Genomic DNA, 19,647 nt, shown 5'->3' on the forward strand with positions numbered 1-19,647 from the left:
TAGCTCATGACGAGCTGAGCTCGTCATGAGCATGGGGGTGCTGTGCGCCCCCCCCCCCCCCTTCCCCAGCACAGCGGGGCAAATACCCCCGCAGCGAAGGGGTTAAAGCTGTAAGATTCTCAGCGCAATAAACGTGCAATTTCAATAGCAGCTCGACTTTGTTTAATGATAAATTGTAATGTGATACTACTTATGCATGCCTTCATGGTATCCCAGTTAATGGAGGGTGTCGCTGTGCCTGTGTTAGTAATGAGAAATTCCCTTAATAAACTAGAGCTGTGACTCATATAATCGTCGTTGGACAGAAGATAGCGGGGAAATGAAAACTTAGATCGCCTAGCTCTTGTATTGATAAGACAAAATGTAAATAAGAGCATGTGATGATCTGATACCGTCCTGGGACATACTTCTATCTTGGCACCTGCTAATAAGGGTCTCCCAGAAAAAAACATGTGGATCCTGTAGTAGTGTTTATGTGGACATGAATAGAAGGTATACCCAGGCTTAGATGGGTATATAGTCCTCCATGCATCACACAGCCCATGAAACTGGATCAATTTGTGAATTGATGCCCTAGTCTTAGTCATGCGGGGGTAGATTTATGATTAGCAGAATCAATACTTTAATCCATTAAGCAATTAAAATCAGTTACCACACCCAGTCTAAAAGCTCTAAGGAGAGCATATCCAATATCTGGGGGTCATCAATATTAGACCCATAAACTGCACATATAACAAACCTCTGGGAATTAAATACCATTTGTGCCAGCACCCATCTCCCCCTTGGATCGCTGCAGTTTTCAAAATGTTTCATTGGAAGTTCTTTGCAGATAATAAAGCACCATCCCGGATGGAAACTGTTTGTGAAGTACAACTAATTATGTCATAATCCTGTTTCTTTAGTAGCAGACGATCCTTGTATGCCAAATGAGTCTCTGTTAAAGCTTGCAAATTGAGTCTATAAGCCCCTGTTTCATCCCTAATCAGCTGCTGTTTACTTTGTGAATTTAAACAAATTAAGATGGCCAATCCTGCATTCTCAAGACAAAAATGCATTACAAAAATGAGAAGTAAGTATACTTTTGGAAAAACGAGAACATTATAACTTAATTTACTCGACCCCCCACCCACCCTCAAACATTGAGGACACTGTACTCTCCATCACAAAAAGATCAAATGTGACCACCCTTCCAGACCCCAGCCACTCCTCCATGCCCACCCCCTGTGTTTTTGGGAAGGAATCATCCCAACTCTTTGAGCTGTTGATGAACTGGCAGCCCTTGAGAGAGTGTGCCCAACACAGTGCCCCAACCACCCATCACCCACCAGCCTCCCAGACCAATCGACAAGCCTGTAATTCAATTCTCAAGAATGCTATTAAAAAAATATACAGAAAAAACAGCGTTTCTAACAAAAGAAAGCTCATCAAGAGAGAAGGAGTAAAAGCAGAGAAGGAGAAAGAAAAAAAAGAGCTGGGAGAGAACAGCAGTAAATCATCTGTGATTAAGAGTTCTAAATAGTAGAGCCCTTCAATTGAGTGATAGCGTGCGAAGCGTCCATTTCAGAGTAGCACATCAATTGTGACCATTCTTAATAATCTTAAATCGAGCCGGCTCTTGCGAGAATACTTGCGCTCCACATTGCGATTGAGAGGAAGGTGGTGGGCGAGTTGAATCTGTCGGTCTCATTCAATCAGGTCTGGGAGTTTTACTGAACAGTTGCACATAAATTGGAGAGGGTCAATCCCCTCCTTTCCTTTTTAGGTCGAGGTACTATCCGAAGTTCCGAGATTTAATGATTCTTAGAGTGGACGAATTGTCCCGCCTCTGTTTTTGCCTCTCACCCATTGGCTGGCTTCCTAAACGGAGGCCAGCCATTGGAAGAGAGAGCTGTCCCTCCGAATAGGCTCCGTCCTTTTCGGATTTGGAGGTGTGTTCGGTGTTCTTCTTTCCACTTTTTAGCCACGCCTACTTTTGAACACCGAACACGCCCCAAATCCGAAAAAAACCGGAAGCTTGTGTCCGCCATTGTTTGTCTCGTCTGGCCGTGAGAGGACATGAGGCAGTCCGTTGCCACTTTAGGGAAGTTTTGCTCTAGCTCGGTGTCCATGAGAGGGCCTCGCTGGGGGCAGTCATGCAGCGAGCGGCAGAGGCAGGGGGCTCCTTCGCCTCTCTCCGCTTCGTTAACCTAGCCCTGCCGGTTTTGTGTATTCATTTAATTCAGCGGGGGCAGCCGTTTCTCCAGCATGCTCTGTCTGCTGATTTTATTTATTTATTTAATTTACCGGGAGCCTACCCCGGATTGCCGGCCGCCGCGAGTAGTTCTCGAGCACCGTCCCCCCAAGGGTCGCCACGCTGCCTGCGATGACCCGGAAGTGCCTCTGTAGAAAACCGGAAGCAGACGGGAGCCTCCTCTTCTGCTGCCCGCAGATGGTACAGTCCTGCTGCGTGCTCTGGAGCCCGGTGAATGTTGCTAGAATGTGAAAGCATCCTCTGGGCACATACCGCAGCAGCACAGGCGGAGCACCCCGGCCCGCACTCGGCACAGGGTGCCCCTTTGACGGCGTCCGTGGACCCCCGGTACAGCAAAGGAGAGCATCTCCGGCGGGGAGAGGAGCCGAGAACAAGGATGACGCATGGCAAGGTAAGGATGCTGCCCCTGCTCCAACCACAACAAGAGCCCACCTCATCTCCGTCAAGAAAGGTCAGGCAGGAAGTATTGTACCCCCACCCTACCGCTCTCCTCTCCAGGAAAAATGACAACTCAAGATATTTATGTCCAGACTAACTGTAGCCCTTCCCATTAATAGAAGGCGAGAACAAAGACTGCCTAAAAGTCCTCCCCTTGCTTCCCCAGATTCAAAGAGCAACCCTGTTTTAGTGTTGAACCACAGGCAGGGGCCAATTTGGACTTTTGCGGAGCAAGAGTGCTGCATCCGAGGCGGCTTTTGTTTGCCCTCCTATCTACTCCCGCGCCCCTCCCCTTCTCCACCTATCCCACTCTCCATGTCCGATCTCCCGCCCCCCGTGACACGGATACAATTCTCTCTCAACTTGCAGCCACTGCACTCTGCCCCGCTCACTGCCTCCTCTCTGACATCCCTCTGAGTCCGCATTCTTCATTGCTGCCACTTGTTTATTATCATAACAGGAGCCGTGTCTCGGGGTTTTAATTCTCTGTCTGCCTTCTGGCTCCCTACCACGAACGCATCGGTCCATTTTTCAACTTGAGGTGCCAACACTCTGTCACCAAGGGCGAGCCCCTCTCACCTCTGGCATCTTGGGATGAACACACTTTCCCCACTCTGCTTTAATTTTATACTGACGTGCCCCACTGGCATCCAGTGACCACAACAGCTGCACTACTGCTATCTTGAGGAGGTGACCCTTCGTCGGTGACCTGTGGCATCCTATATCAGCCCCTTTTCACCGTGATGAGAAGCTCAGTTTTCCCATCACTACCACCAGGAAATGGACGCCTCTGCCATGCTACAACCGCATCACTTGGCCCTCTACTCTTTGAGCTGGGGATCTTTGCTTTTTGCTAACCTTAGTTGAAAACGTATGACCCTATGCCACTCTATAGGGTTTGTAGCTGTCCTTTGGCCAATCTGAAGTAATAACACACATTTCTGAGAAATAGGGACCTGCTCCACTCCCTTCCTCAGTGGGTGAGCTAACTCTCTGGCATCTTAAGATAGTGACATTTGGCCCTTTGTCATCCAGAATGGGTGGCACTCACCGACTGTCCTGCTGCTTTGGTGCCACTTGCCACACTGGAATCTGGAGCTTGCCTTGTTCTATTCCAGCTCAGCAAAGCACTGTTTACCCGAATTCCCTGCTAAGGTATGTATGTTTTTTTAAAGAGAAGTTATTATCCAGAGCACACATAAAAGTTGAGAGACTTATCTACATGTTATTGTGTGTCTGCGGATGCTGCACCCACGTTGCACACCATGCCGACTGCTTGCAAAGTAGTCAGCTTACGGTGTTTCAGGGTCTTCGTTGACTCGTGTTATCTCTGGTTTGTGTGAAAATAAGTGTTTTATGAGTGTGTGCAGCTGTGCGTGCACGTCTTTGCTTCTATCCCAATGACAAAATAACAAGCGAGTGTGTGTTGACTTGATGTATGTATGTGTGTGTTTCTGTAATATAATGTGCGTTTGTGCATTTGATGTTGTTTGTGTGCATTGAATGGAGGGTAAGTGCGAAATTGTGGCTTTAACGGTGGCTGCATGAATGTGTATGTTCGCATTTGGTTATTCTTTGAGTGCATGTTATGGTGTGTTTGCATCCATTCATTCGTGTATGTTGCATTTGGGGATGTGTATATGTATATGCCCGCAGTGTGTGGGCATTTGGTGGTGTGTGGTGTTTCCAGGTGTGCTTGGGGTAATCGGGGTTCGGCCTTAATCTCTATGTGGAGGTTCGATATTTGTGTGTTTTTCACCGATTAGTTGGTGTTAATGTGTGCTTTAGGAGAGAGGGAGTGTGTGTGTGTTATTTTGCCTCTTTTGCTCACATTTATCACCGCTTCCCTGCCTTTATTGTTGCTTTTGCTCTATTTTGTTCAACTTTACTTCCATATCCTTTTTTCCCCCCTATAGTTTTTCCCTCATTATATGTGTGAGTGAGGGCCATGTCATGGCTTACGGGAAAAACTCCTAGCTGAAGGGGCACTTTATTACTCACAGTGGCTGTGACAATTCCGTGAGTCATGGTGTCATTGTATGAGCTTTGTGGAGGAATTTTGTGTACATATACATAGAGCTTCATGGCTCACACAAACTTCCGTTGCTATTTCATGTTTTATTGACGAAGTCAGGCCTGTTTGCATCCATTCATTCGTGTATGTTGCATTCGGGGATGTGTATATGTATATGCCCGCAGTGTGTGGGCATTTGGTGGTGTGTGGTGTTTCCAGGTGTGCTTGGGGTAATCGGGGTTCGGCCTTAATCTCTATGTGGAGGTTCGATATTTGTGCCTTTTTCACCGATTAATTGGTGTTAATGTGTGCTTTAGGAGAGAGGGAGTGTGTGTGTGTTATTTTGCCTCTTTTGCTCACATTTATCACCGCTTCCCTGCCTTTATTGTTGCTTTTGCTCTATTTTGTTCAACTTTACTCCCATCTCCTTTCCCCCCCCTATAGTTTTTCCCTCATTATATGTGTGAGTGAGGGCCATTTCATGGCTTACGGGGAAAACTCTTAGCTGAAGGGGCACTTTTTTACTCACAGTGGCTGTGACAATTCAGTGGGTCATGGTGTCATTGTATGAGCTTTGTTGAGGAATTTTGTGTACATATACATAGAGCTTCGTGGCTCACACAAACGTCCGTGGCTATTTCATGTTTTATTGACAAAGTCCGGCCTGTGTCTTTGTTGAATTTTTTTTTTTTTTAAGTTTCCACTGAAGTAATTACACATCTCCCAGCCATGTCTGTGTCTTAATGCTTTACTTGTAACACTTTAAAACGCTGGTGGGCTTCGAGTTGCTTATGACTTCATCAAATGTAAAGGGGGCCTGGGGCATAAATGACTTCGGCCCGACTGCATAGCGCTGTTCCATGGGCTGTATGCTCACAAGACGCTTTGTGGCTTCAATGAGTTATTGCAATAAGGATTCAGAAAAAACGGTTTAGCGTTTCTTTTCCTTACTCAAACATGGGTGTTCTGGGCGCCGAAGCCCTTGTGCAGCCAGGGTCTCGCAGAGTTTTTGTTCCTACTTTTATGTTTTTCTCGTTTTATGTTGTTGTTAAGGAGTTGACTAGCCACCGCTGTCTTCCACACCACGATGCTGCCCTCTGCACACCTGGCATCGTGTTCTTAGGACAAGGGACTTTAGGAAAACGTGTACTTTAGGGGGCAGGGGCATTCTCCCTAAGAAAGAGACCAGTTCTATGCTTTTGGAGGCTGCCAGGGGGGAACAGCAGCGGAGCACACCCTGCCAGGCGCCTCTTTTCTGATTTAAGTAACAACACAGACGCAGCTGTACCTGCTCGCAATACACACCCAGGGAAGTGCTGGGGGAAAGAAATGATTCAGAAAAGGGGGTGGTGATGAACAGAGTGTCTGAATTAAGTAGACCACTCTTACCCAGTCCAAAGATCAGGGCTTGATCCATCACCGTTTTTTAGCTCACTGCACCATCCCAGCTCAGAACCTGGCTACATGCAAATTAGTCTGTTCCTGTCCCAGTGCATGATGGGAACAGGGCAAACCAAACTACCAAGCCAATTCTTATACTGGGAAGGAAACAAGCTACCGGGGACTGGTTTCTGGCATTTCAGCCGTCGTCAGCCCGGCTTGCTTGAATCCTGATGGTGCAATGAGCAAGGGACTCACAAGAGGGGGGGAAAGAAATGGCACATTCCACACGGTGACCTCCCTGGGTTTGAGGAAGGTAGGGTATAATTTCCATTTTCTGTTTAATTCCTCATTATAACGGGACATGTAGTTGGCAATGTCGGACTTACAAATGGGGAAGCATTCTGAAACAAACAAGTAGGCATGCTACAAAGCGCTATGTAAATGTTGTAATACAATTGGAAGCGCCAATGGGTGTGAGTTTAGTGTGGTAACGTATGTAAACACTGCCCCTCACAAACGCAGTTTACATGTGTTATATGCACAAAATTGGTTTACAGTTTTAAAGCTAGTCCCGTGGGCTCTGCCAATGCTGGGAAGAAAGGAAGGAAGGAAAAAGCATGTTTTCTGTATAAAATGTACACAGGGGATAGATAACTGAATGTGATTGTGTTTTTCGTGCTTTCTGATCCCTGATTGTGCCGCTTTTCGTGCCTTCTGCCCCTTAATTGTGCCACTTTTCGTGCTTTCTGCCCGCTGATTGTGCCGCGTTTCGTCCTTTCTGCCCCATGATTATGCCGTTTTTCTTGCCTTCTGCCCCCTGATTGGACTGCTTTTTGTGCCTTCTGCCCCCTGATTGGGCCGCTTTTCGTGCCTTCTGCCCCCTGATTTGGCCGCTTTTTGTGCCTTCTGCTCCCTGATTGGGCCGTTTTTCTTGTTGTGTGTGTGTGGCTCTGTCTGTGTGTGTGTGGCTCTGTCTGTGTGTGTGTGGCTTTGTGTGTGTGTGTGTGGCTCTGTGTTTGTGTGTGTGTGCCTCTGTGTGTGTGGCTCTGTGTCTGTGTGTGTGGCTCTGTGTCTGTGTGTGTGGCTCTGTGTCTGAGTGTGTGGCTCTGTGTCTGTGTGTGTTTGGCTCTGTGTCTGTGTGTGTTTGGCTCTGTGTCTGTGTGTGTTTGGCTCTGTGTGTTGGGCTCTGTGTGTGTGTGTTGGGCTCTGTGTGTGTGTTGGGCTCTGTGTGTGTGTTGGGCTCTGTGTGTGTGTGTGTTGGGCTCTGTCTGTGTGTTGGGCTCTGTCTGTGTGTTGGGCTCTGTATGTGTGTCTGTGGCTCTGTGTATGTGTGTAGTTGTTTTGTAGGTGGTTCTATGTGTGGGTGGCTCTGTGTGTGTGTGTAGGTGGCTGTGTGTGTGTGTGTGTGCGCGGCTCTGTCTGTGTGTGCGCGCGGCTCTGTGTGTGCGCGTGGCTCTGTGTGTGCGTGCAGCTCTGTCTGTGTGTGCGTGCAGCTCTGTCTGTGTGTGCGTGCAGCTCTGTCTGTGTGTGCACGTAGCTCTGTCTGTGTGTGCGCGCAGCTCTGTCTGTGTGTGCGCGGTTCTGTGTGTGCGCGGCTCTGCGTGTGTGGCTCTGTGTGTGTGTGTGCGCTGCTCTGTGTGTGTGTGCGCGGTTCTGTGTGTGTGTGTGTGCACGGCTCTGTGTGTGTGTGTGTGTGTGTGGCTCTGTGTGTGTGTGTGTGCGTGGCTCTGTCTGTGTGTGTGTGGCTCTGTGTCCGCGAATACTCTATACTACTCTCTAATGCTCACCTATTGCCATTGTAAATGACAATACCATTTATTTATGTTTTTAAAAAAAATGAAAAAAAATGTCATGAGCAATGCCAATAGCTCTACCTTTAATAATGCCGAGACCATTGCATTGTAAATGCTTGTTAGTATTTTGCCTCTGTGGGTTCTCCATGTCGTCAACCTTGGTTTGAAGGTATTTCAACTGACTACCATTATTGACAATTGCTTTAACTGTAGCTGTTCCCACCTCCCCGGAATCCGAAACACGCTGTTGTAACTCCGCTATCTCTGCAGTGAGACTAGTGATCTTCCCCGACATCTCTGACAATGACTGCTGTGTTATCAGATTGTCTGCCCTTCACTGTGCTTAGTAAGACTGTGCTTCAGAAGGCTGGATTTGCAGTATCTGCATGATTGCCATCAAAGACAGTTCTTGTGATTTATCATCTATACAAACTTCTGTAAAGGCCAGGGTGGCAGAATGTTCAGAGGAAGTGCCACCGGATACATCAGAGCATGAGTGAGGTATAGGAGTGGAGCACCAAAGAGGGGATTGCTTTTCAATAGGTTGTTTACTTTTGGCAGCCCCAATTCCACCCTGGACCTCTGACAAACGGGAAATAAGTGCTTACACCTAACCCTTTGAAGTGACCTAGTTCTGAAGTGGGCTACACTTACCCCCAGAGACTCTGATCTTGCTCGCCATCCGCTGCTTCACAGCTTGGTGCGGTCTATTCATCTCTGAAGGCTTCCTCTTAGTATTGCCCTGGCCCTTCAGAGCAGACTGCCCCTCTAACTCATGACCACCTGTATCACTGCGGCTACGCCCTTCATCAACAAACAGGCCAACAAACAGGCCAGCTGTGCACATATCAAGGGGAGGCTCATAATCACACAGCTGCATGTCTGAGTCAACTGGTTGCCACCCAACCCTCCAAGTATTGGACTCCAGCAGACTTTCTCTATTGTCCCTGCTTGGAACCCCAGCCACCTTTTCCTATTGCCCCAATATGACTGCCACAGTACTCACAATTTTTACAATGCGATCTCAAGCTTGAGATTCCGCTGGAGGATTCAGCTCATCATCTTACATGTGGGGGGAAGTAGTGGGTTGCTTGCTGTAGTTACCATGTTGGGTCTGGGAGCTGATAACCTGATGGAGAGCAGGTAGGTCCGCGGGGTCCTCAGGGTCTGTTACACAGGTACTGCCATTGCTTGCAAAGTCTGTGGTACTCAAGAATGCTGCTCTATTCCCTCAGACCATAGCTGCTGCAATTAATGCCTCAACTAGTGGAGATTTGCCAAAAACTGGCTGTTCTTTGGCTGCCAGTTGCAAGCAATCCTTTGCTGTTCCACACTGCAGCAATTTTAGGATGAGGCACCCAACACGTAGCTTTGCAAGGGACAGACCTACCACCGGTAGGCTAGCCTCACCCTCCTTGTTACACTCCTGCTGATGGCCCTCCAAAATGCGCCCCTTAGCAGCTCTACAGGCTCCTTGCCCCGCAGAGCACACTCCATCTCTATGGTGCCATTCCGTCGGGAGCAAGTTCACTAGTCCAAGGCTGAAAAGACTGAAAAGACCCACCAAGGTGACCTACTAGTCTCCAAAATCCTCGTAGCATGAAGCAGCGACATCAGAATGTCAGCTACGAGATGCCTGCATTGGCATGCAGCTTACTCAGACTCAGCGAGATCTTTCCCAGTTGGACAACATCGGCTTACTGAGCCGGCAGAGAGCGGGAAGCCGGAGAAGAGTGACGGCGGTCCGGAGCACTGTGGAGATCACACCCTCATTGGCGGGTGTCAACCTGCCATCTATCCTCCTCCTCCTTTAAGACAATTATGAGACTATGTAGATCCAATGATATGAATGAAGATACAATGTTATAGGTGTGAATGCTGTTTTTAGAGTCTATGTGAAATGGTGACTGAATTATGTATAGGTACTGACTGTGGTATGTTAAAACACTGGTGTAGTAGTGCTGAATGAGTAAACGTTGACAGAATGATTAGTGCAGTTGTCCTGGTCTCTTTGGTGGTTAATTTCATAGTGTAGTAATAATGGTTATGATTTATTTTTTTAGAATTCCATAGAAAGGGGTAGTAATGGAGGATGTTAATATAAAGGTGCAGTGGGTTTGGATATGGGGGATCTTGGTAGAGTAATGGATGTATTTATTCAGTGTGGAGTGTTGATCTTTTGAAGTAGTTGTGCTGGGTATGAAGACTGCTGACAGAATTGTGGTACTCCATGAGTTTTGATGGAACATATCAGGTGATGTGTGTACTGCATGTGGTGGTATTTATAGAATGGGGTCGCTATGCTGACTGTGAGGGATGTTAATTGAATGATACAGCTCAGCAGACAGTATGAACTATTGATAACACAATTTCGGTCTGGTTACTGTAAAGATACAATGCTGATGCGGTGAGGGTTATTTTGGACACAATGATACATGTGCTCTAGCTACATGGGATGGTGATATAATGTTAATTGGATACTGCATATGTGCTGTTGGTTGTAGAACAGAAAGTTCTAGTGATGGTTTCGTTGATTCTAACAGAACATGCAGTTGTGATGTCTGTTGGTGGATATTGATAGAATGGGTTATTCACTCTTCATATGGTGGCATGGATACAATTGTCTAGCTATGTTGGGTGTGAGCGAATATTAACTGAATGCTGTTGTTGGTCTTTGTGTACCACCACTAACATTAATTGGTGATATGAGTGGACACTAAAAACAATGGTGCAGTTATCGTACCCCTGGGGTGTTCAGGCCAGAGGGGTTTTAAGGGGTGAGAATTATTCAGTAGTGATGTCTGTGGTGAGCATCAATGCAATAGTGTATATATACTGGTTGCAAACCCAATCAACAGCATAGTGTAGTAGTTGTGCTGTCTGTAGTGGGCATGTGTGTTGGGATCAGAGTGAGAATTGACAAACTATTGTAGTTGTTCTGGCTACAGGGATGTGGACTGAAATTTACAGGGCCCTTTGACAATATGTGATATCAATAGAATAGTGTGTTTGACACTGTCTGTGTGAAAGGGTAAGTAAAATTGTGTAATCGCACTGATGGTGGGATAGTTGTTCCTACTTCCTGTATGATCAGAAGAAGAAAGAGACACTTACTGCAGGATGGTCTACGCCCAATGTCTGTTCGCGGATTTCTAGGGCATCATTTAGGAGATCTGTTGCCTCCTTGTATTTGTTCTGATCCCTGTGGTGGAGAAACCAAACATTATATTTATATCCAATTTTCTTTTCGTAATATGATCTTTCAGGGTCAGCAAATAATAAAGGACTAAAAAACATAAGCACAAGATGAGTGAATGTGTGAGTACAATTGGAAAACATACAATATGTCAAACATTTCTAGACACCATCATGTTAAATTTCTAGCATCCTATGGATTGAGACAAGAAATACTTCTTTGGATTATAAACAGGTAATTGCAATCATATTGGCTTTCACACTTCAAAAAACTTTTGCAAGCTGGAGTAATACACAGATGATATAGTCACATTTGTGGCAATAATGAATGCGTCGCACATGCCAGGAATCTTACCCAGCTGCATGTAATGCAACTGTTTTGGGTGTGGAGAAAGCGCAACACGCTGCCATCATTCCTGTAAGAATTCTGTGTGCCAGTGGAAAACTGGGTTAAGAACCTTGGTAAACCGTTTTTACTATTCAAATCGAAAAAGAGTGATAATGTGACGGCAATAGGGGTAGAGTGGAAGGCAGCAGAAGGAACTAGGACCAAGGGGGAACTTAGGTGCAAACAAGAAGCAAGACAGTGAGTTCTTCTGGAAAAACATATTTCCAAACTGCTTTCATGAAGTTGATAAAAGGTGCGGTACACTCAACTTTGAGCGACCACTTCACCTGGAGGAATATGCTATAGACCAAAGAGCTTGCAAACTCAGAGCTCTCACACACATTAAGTGCTAGTAAAATAATTAATGCACAGTCTGTATAGGGTGGGTAGATGGTAGTTTCTATTAATAGTACGCACATAGAATGCCAACACGTGTTTTGCTTGGGCCAACGGTACAGCCTAACTTTTTCAAGGCATGTTATGGTATGGTATTTCATCAGGCAGACCTCACTCTGAATAAGCATATTTGTTTTTAGGTTTCGCCTGGCCGTAGCACTGCGAAGCAGTGCTACAGCCAGGCGAAACTTAATGTTATCTCAGTATTGGGGACTTGAACCCGCCCCTTCTTCCAATGGCTAGCTCCATAAATGGAGGCTAGCCATTGGAAGACATCGTTGTCAATTACTCTTTCCCCGTCAGGACGCGATTCGGGGGCGTTTCCGTGGTTTTTTTAAAGTCCCGCCCCTTTTGTCGTCATGCCTTTCTGGGCGTTTTTTTTTGCCGGGATTGTTTTTGCGTTTTAGAGGTAAGCACGTAAACTAGTTGCATCATAACATTTCAAAATAAGGTTGTGCACTAGTTACTGCCCTCCAGGCGTAAAACCAGTCACGTTATGAATTAAACGTCGTGTAAAATGCCACCGAGTCCTGCTGCCGCTTGTTACTTTCTGTCCTGAGTCGGAGTTGGACCATAGCCACGCCCCTAGAGGCAGGCTACAAATTCATGGCAGCTGCACGGCCAGAATGGATTTCTTTCCTTAGTGAAAACCCTATACCGAGACAAACTAGTTAAAAATTTGCGCTTTTGTGTTCTTTGTAAGTGCATAAGGTGTAAACGTTGTGTAAAATGCCACCGAGTCCTGCTGCCGTTTGTTACTTTCTGTCCTGAGTCGGACCGTAGTAATGCCCCTAGAGGCAGGCTACAAATTCATGGCAGCTGCACGACCAGAATGGATTTCTTTCCTTAGTGAAAACCCTATACCGAGACAAACTAGTTAAAAATGTGCGCTTTTGTGTTGTTTGTAAGTGCACAAGGTGTTAGGAATTGCACGCCTCCAGCATCGCCCGTATTATTTATCATTTTGTTTATTACTCTGCATTTCTTTTCGTTTCTTGTAAGTGCACTAGACGCTGGGAGGTGCCTGGCTCCCCTGCACTCTACGTTATAGGACACATTTTTAAAATGTATATCACCTTGTTAGTCTGTGTTTTCACTTCTTGTTCCGCATTGCAGTTTTGGTTGCTCCTTCTTGCCTGCTAGCCCCGTTTGCCAGCTGCTCTCGACCTCCGGAGTCGGAGGCGGGCTACAAATTCATGGCAGCCGCGCACCCATAAAAAATGTCTTTCCTTGGTGAGAAACCTATACCGAGCCTAACTGGCCCGTGTTTGTAAACTTTGCATTTTTGTGTTCCTTGTAAGCGAACTGAGCGCTCGGAGTTGCCTGGCTTCCGCATCACCCCTATTATTTATCATTTCCCTTATTAGTCTTCATTTCTTCTCATTCCTTGTAAGCGCCCTAGGTGCTGGGAGGTGCCTGGCTCCAGCATCACCCTTATTTTTTTTCCATTTCCCTTATTACTCTTCATTTCTTTCTGTTCCTTGTAAGCACACTGGGTGCTGGAAGGGGCCTGGCTCCCCTGCACTCTGAGGATAGGACGCATGTTTTTTAAATATTTTTCTCACCTTGTTAGTTTTTGTAAATTCATAGCAGCTGCACGGCCAGAATGGATTCCTTTCGTTGGTGAGAAACCTATACAGAGCCTAACTGGCCCGTGTTTTTAAACTTTGCACTTTTGTTTACTTTTGTAAGAGCACTAGGCACAGGGAATCGCCTGGCACCCACATCATCCACATCATCCAATTATATATTATTTCCCTTAATACTCTTAATTTATTTTCGCTTCTTGTAAGCACACTAGGCACTGGGAGGTGCCTGGCTCCCCTGCACTCTGTGTAAAGACAAATGTTTTTCATTTATCTCACCTTGTTATTCTTTGTTTTTACTTCTTGAACTGCAATGTAGTTTTGACTGGCTCCTTCTTGCCCGCTTTCCGTGTTAGTCATCCGCTCTTGATCTCGGGAGTCGGACTATAGCCACGCCCCTAGAGGTGGGCTACAAGTTCATGGCAGCTGCTCGGCCAGAATGGATTCCCTTTCTTGTTGAGAAACCTATACCGAGCCTAACTGGCCCGTGTTTTTTTAATTTGCACTTTTTTGTTCCTTGTAAGCGACTAGGCGCTGGGAGTTGCCTGGCTCCTGCATTACCTTTATTATTTTTCATTTCCTTATTATTCTTCATTCCTTTCCATTCCTTGTAAGCACACTAGGCGCGGGGAGGTACCTGGCTCCCCTGAACTCTGTTATAGGATGTATGTTTTTAATGTATCTCACCAGGTTAGTCTTTGCTTTTACTTCTTGTAAATTGCAGGTTTGGCTTGCTCCTTCTTGCCTGCTTGCCGTGTTAGTCAGTTGCACTCGGTCCTTGGAGTTGGAGTCAGACCGTAGCCATGCCCCTAGAGGCGGGCTACAAATTCAAGGCAGCTGCTCGGCCTGAATGGATTCATTTCCTTGGTGAGAAACCTATACTTAGCCTAACTGGTCCATGTGGTATGCGCAGGTGAGTGTTGAAGCACACTAGCACTGTGTGCAGTGTTTAAACAGTTTGTTATTTACCCTAGCAGAACTGTATAGGCACAGGGCTTGGGCAAGCGAGGGTTGACGTGCATTGATACACTATGTGCACAGGTGGCACGCAGATCCTGGTTCTTGTATCCTGGCAGAGCTGTGTGTGGGTATGTATATATCAGGGTTTACGCAAATGACAAATAATAAAATGCTAAGAAAACTTCCTATAATAAAACACTGGAAACATTAAGGTTTTAGTTTCTGATAATAAAAACGAAATGTGACATAAAAAGAAAAAGAGATTAAGGTAATGTTTAGGACTAGGTAGCAAGAGGCTTCTGAGTCCAGTGAGGTTACTGTGGATCGATAGACTTCTCTAGAGTGACATACGTTGCCTTTGTGGGAAATGAGGCCTCTTTGATGGGGGTGAAAGGCTTTTCAATGGGAAAGGAGCAGCTTTTCTGCAAAAAATGAGAGGGTGTGATATGACCTCTCGGAGGCGTACCTGAGGGGCTAGGGGTGGTAGTGTTTGTGGTAGTGTTTGTGTACCTCATATTGTGGCAGGTTTGGAAGGCCTATTGCCATTTTAAGCATGACAATGAGCTGTTTAGCTTTGTGTTGTTCGGACTAACACTCTGTCTCAATGGGTACTGCTCACCCTGAAAGGCAGCAACATTTTAGGTTGTGTACCAGAACCCTACCAGCCCTGGCTGGTGGAGACACTTCATCAATGGGAAATTAACCAGCCCTCTTTTTCTCCTTCTCCACCCTCTCCCTGGCTCTCTGCCCCCGTTGTTCCATCCTCTTAACTCGCCTTCTCCCCAGTGACTCTCTACCTGTCCCCGCCTGCTGTCCCACCCCCTTCTCGCCTCACCTCTGTCTCACGCCTCTGTCCTCCCATTTGCCTGCTATGCACGTTCAATACACCACATCACTTTCTAGCTCTAGGTCTCATCTGCCAGCCACTCCATCAGCGTGTCTGTGCACGTAACTGGTTGCAGTTTTTTTTACCGTTCTAGTACACGTTTTTTGGAATTCTATGGGTTTTCCTCTGATTGCAGACCTACCTGCACGTAGTAAACTTCCATTTGCTACATGCCTCTTGCTTTTGAAGCACGGTCTTTCAGCTGTTGGTGGCTCTGCAGAAACTCAGTTGAAGAGATGAGCACACACGCGAGGTAGTCGCCCAGGGAGCTGGAGTGAGAGGCAGCTCGCGCAATGTGTGGGGTGACCACTCAGACCCACGCAGGTGGGCAGCTGGAGGGCCGGGGTACGGCCATGTCGCCTGCGCCGTGAAAGTTGTGCATGCACGCGCCGAGACTCACAGGGTTACCTCGAGAGATTCTGCAACAGGGCTGGAAGCTCCTGAGCACAGCAGCTCTACCGAGAAGCTGCAGAGGTAGGACAGATTGCAACATTAGCATGTCTATGGGGTTGGAATCTTTATTTGACTTTTATTACCTTACTCTAGTGAAGTTTTTCAGTGCTTCTTTCACATTAACCTAAAATTGTACTATGGCAAACAAGGTTTAATTTTGGAATTTCACTCTGGTTTCCGTGTCAAAATGGCTCACCCGTCTATATTAGAATGATTATTTTACATGTTTTGTCCCGTCACTCAAAGACAAAGGCCACAAGGCTCCAGTGAGTAGACCTGATAAGGCAGTCCTACCTTACAGAACTTTGTTTTTTCTTAGCTATATTTACTGAATACACTTCCATGAGCTGCATCTCCACCCATCTGATCGTTTTATGAATCCAAGGGATTGGTTCAGTGGCGCAAATCCAAGAGGCCATCTCAAAGTCCCCGGGTTCTGGTTGTTTGTTGTTAATGACACTGACACATCCCTGCAAACCCATCACTGCCCCATTTGTCGTAAATACAAGCCCACGGCCTGCTTTCGCTTCCACTTCCTTCTATGTGTTTTATACCAGCATCACAAGTCCTGTGTTCAGGAGCGAAGCTATTAATGTGCGGCAGGTTCAGTGGCACCGGGGCAGAGACTGTCCTTTATTTGCACAAGGGTCCCACAAGTTTGTGTTTTTACCCATGCCTTTGACCCTGCACCCACTCCCCCCCTTGATGCACTTCGACCTTTGATTACATGGTAGGCGCATCCTTCGTCACATGGCTTCTCAGCGCTAGCACATCCCGCTGGTCTGCTCTCCCACGAAGCAGGCGTGTCCCTGCATGTTTATCAATCCCCGGAGGCGGTGCCTGTGAGAGCCGGGATGAGCTGGAAACAACCCACACCTGCAGTGTGAGAGACAGTGTGTAAGAGACAGCAGTGTGTGTAAGAAAGACAGCAGTGTGTGAGAAACAGTAGTGTGTGTGAGAGAGACAGCAGTGGGTGTTTTCAAGGCAGAGTCAGCAGTGTGAGAGAGACAGCAGTGTGAGACCTTTATTTATGTTTTGGTTTTTGAAACATAAATAAAACAAATTATTTGCAATGTCAATAGCACAAACTTGCGTAAATACGTGACCTATTGCATTGAAAATGCAATAGGTCTTGCATTCGCGAGAGATTAAGCTATTGCCATTGTAAATGACAATGCCTTTTATTTATCTGTTTTCAAAACCAACACATAGATAAAAAGTTTGTCATTTACAATGCCAATAGCTCACACTTTTGCAAAGGCGAAACCGTTGCATTGTAAATGCTTGTTATATACTGCTCACATGACCCGGGGGCATTACAGCACTTTACAAGAGAACAGTACCAAACAGTCACAGCAGGACTAGGAGGAAATAAAAGAAGGCAATCAAGAGTGATTGCGAGATAAGCTGTACATGAGTTGAGGTCCCAGAGAATCAGCGCAAGAGAATATTTGAGATACATCGGAACAATTAAAGCAGACATTAGAGAGCAGGTGGGGGCAAAAGGAATTTAAACAAAGTGTATTTCAAAGGTAAGCGATTTAAGATATTTTTTTGAAGGTAGCTTGGCATGTGGTCATACGGAGGAAGTTTCAAATTTTTGTGGTGCTTCAGGGACAATGGCTGATTTATGAACCACCCTCGTTTAAAGGTGGAAGGCTCCTGGAGAAGGGACTGAGCATTTCATAATCCCTGTATTCCGGCTGAATTTTTCACTTAATCAATTTGGCACATAGGCGACGATAAGTGCAGTGCTTTGTGTGTGGTGCAGTTGGTTTTAAATTGTGCTCTGGCCTCTACAGGTAACCATTGAAGGGCTAGCAGGATAGAAGTGATGTAGTCCTATTTCTTTTGACTGGTCACAAAGCAGGCTGCAGCATGTAGAACCTCTCTCAGCAGACATAAGTGAACTTTGGGGATGCCTGAGAAGGGAGCGTTCCTGTAGACAAGCCTTGAGACAACCACCACCTGTACAACTAACTTTTGGTCCTGTTCTGGGATGAGTTTCCGGATTCCCCAGAGCAGCCTTTAGTTGGAAGTGGACGATCGCCATTGGCTGCAAATTAACTCTAGCGGTTGAATTGGCTGTCAAGGGTGAATTGGCTGCTCTTCGGTTAAATGAATCTGCTACCCACACCCCCCCCCCGACACCCAGCGCCTTGAGACCCTCACAGGTGAGTAGTGCGCTTACAATTCCCTGATTGATTGAAACCGAGTGACTTGGCATTCTGGCGGGTCGGCCCTCCAAGGTAGGAGTTCCATCCAATCTTAAAAAGAAAGATTAGCTATTTTGTGGGATAGAAGAAGTAATTCTGTTTTTGCAGGGTTTTGTTGAGGTGGTGATTTGACATCCATGATTGAATTCTTATCAAGGTGTTGGATAGGAGGGTGATCTCGTCCAGGGATATGACCTTTAGGTAGATTTGGATATTGTCGGTGTACAGGAGGAATAGGATCCTAGAAGTCCTAAGGATCACACAGAGAGTTTTGAGATAGAGATTAAATAGGGTTAGAGAGGAGATCCAGCCAGGGCTGGGCTGGGAACAGAGACCCACCCTGGCTAACTGCTAAGAAGCCCCCCCCACCCTCACCCCCGTCGGGGAGAGGGGGAGTGCAGCCTAGCAGTTTGTGAGGGACGGTTTCGGGCGATTTTGTTACCAGGGACTGATATTGCTGACCCAGTTAACAAAAATGGCCCCACCGTAGCGGCCTACCAGGGAAATGCCAAGTGCCCACTATGGCCAATCCGGCCCTGGATCCAGCCTTGATGAACCCCTTTCCCCAGGTTAACTGTCTTTGAAATAGAGATTCTGATGTTCACAGCTTGAGATGGTTTGCTAGATCGTAGGTGAACCAGTTAAAGACTACATCTTACATTCCCATTCAATGCTTCATGGTGTTTCTCAAAACCTGGTGGATGACTGTGTCAAATGCAGCAGATAGGTTGAGTAGAACAAGAAGAAAATAACTTTCAGTGTCTAGGGTGTAGAGATTGTCGTCTAAAATCTTCTGAACTCTGCAGTCTTGGTGCTCTGACCATAGAAGAAGCCAGCCTGGAAAGTGTAAAGGAGGTCGTTTGCATTGATGTGAAAAGTCAATTCAGCTACACAGCTTTCCATCACTATACCTAAGAATGGAAGAGTGGAGGCTCGATGGAAATTGTTAAACCGAATGGGGCCTTCTGATTTAAAAAAAAAAAATTCAGAAGAAGGAATATTTGACCAACTATTATACAGTTGGGGAATGTACCTAGTTTGGGGGAGGAGTTGAACATGATGGGCCAAAATGGGAGCCTCTGTTTGGCGAGGACTTAATTGAGTGAGCCAGTAATAGAGTTGCAAAAAGGATTTGAGGATTTCGCCTTGGATATGGTCAACAGTAGTTCTAACTGAAACTGGAGACAAAGAAAACCATGTCTGCAGTGCCTTAAAAGATATCATTGGCTTTATTATCAAAGGTGACTGGCTGGGGGATTTTTATGTCTTTGACCTTATTGGTGAAGAACCCCACAAAGTTGTTGCATAAGGTTTTAGAAAAAGTGTGTGAGGAATTGGGAGAAGGAGCATTGTCCTGGTTGATTACTTCAAATAGAAGTTTAGGCTTGTTCTTAGCAGGAGGAATCAGATATTGATGATTTGTCTCTAAGGATGTGGTCTCTGCAATTCTTTCTCACAGATCGCAGCTTAGTCAGATTCAGTTGGGTGGTGCTTTCCCCATTCTTTCCCAAAGTTTCTGAGATTCTTCCTTTCTTCATAGATGTCTTTTGAGTGTCAAGGTAGAGGTGGTTTATTTCTGCTGCATTTGCTCTTGAGAGGTGCAGATTCTTCAATCAAGGATTCCATGCAGATATTATTACATCTCCACCATCAAATATGTTTATTTCTGCGTTGGTCACCATAACAAA

The 19,647-nt window shown here is 46.1% G+C and overlaps 1 protein-coding gene across 2 annotated transcripts in view; it reads right to left on the reverse strand.

Annotated features, from left to right (window-relative positions):
• KLC3 (kinesin light chain 3) overlaps positions 1-19,647 on the reverse strand; it is an 819,433-nt gene that overhangs the window by 295,991 nt on the left and 503,795 nt on the right. For both annotated transcript variants that reach the window (XM_086938378.1, XM_086938377.1), the window contains exon 6: positions 10,994-11,081. In XM_086938378.1, the coding sequence (XP_086794504.1) occupies positions 10,994-11,081 (88 nt within the window). The remainder of the gene's footprint in view (positions 1-10,993; positions 11,082-19,647) is intronic.

This window comes from Lissotriton vulgaris, chromosome 9 (genome assembly GCF_964263255.1).
Source record: "Lissotriton vulgaris chromosome 9, aLisVul1.2, whole genome shotgun sequence".
In the NCBI taxonomy this organism is placed as follows: domain Eukaryota; kingdom Metazoa; phylum Chordata; class Amphibia; order Caudata; family Salamandridae; genus Lissotriton; species Lissotriton vulgaris.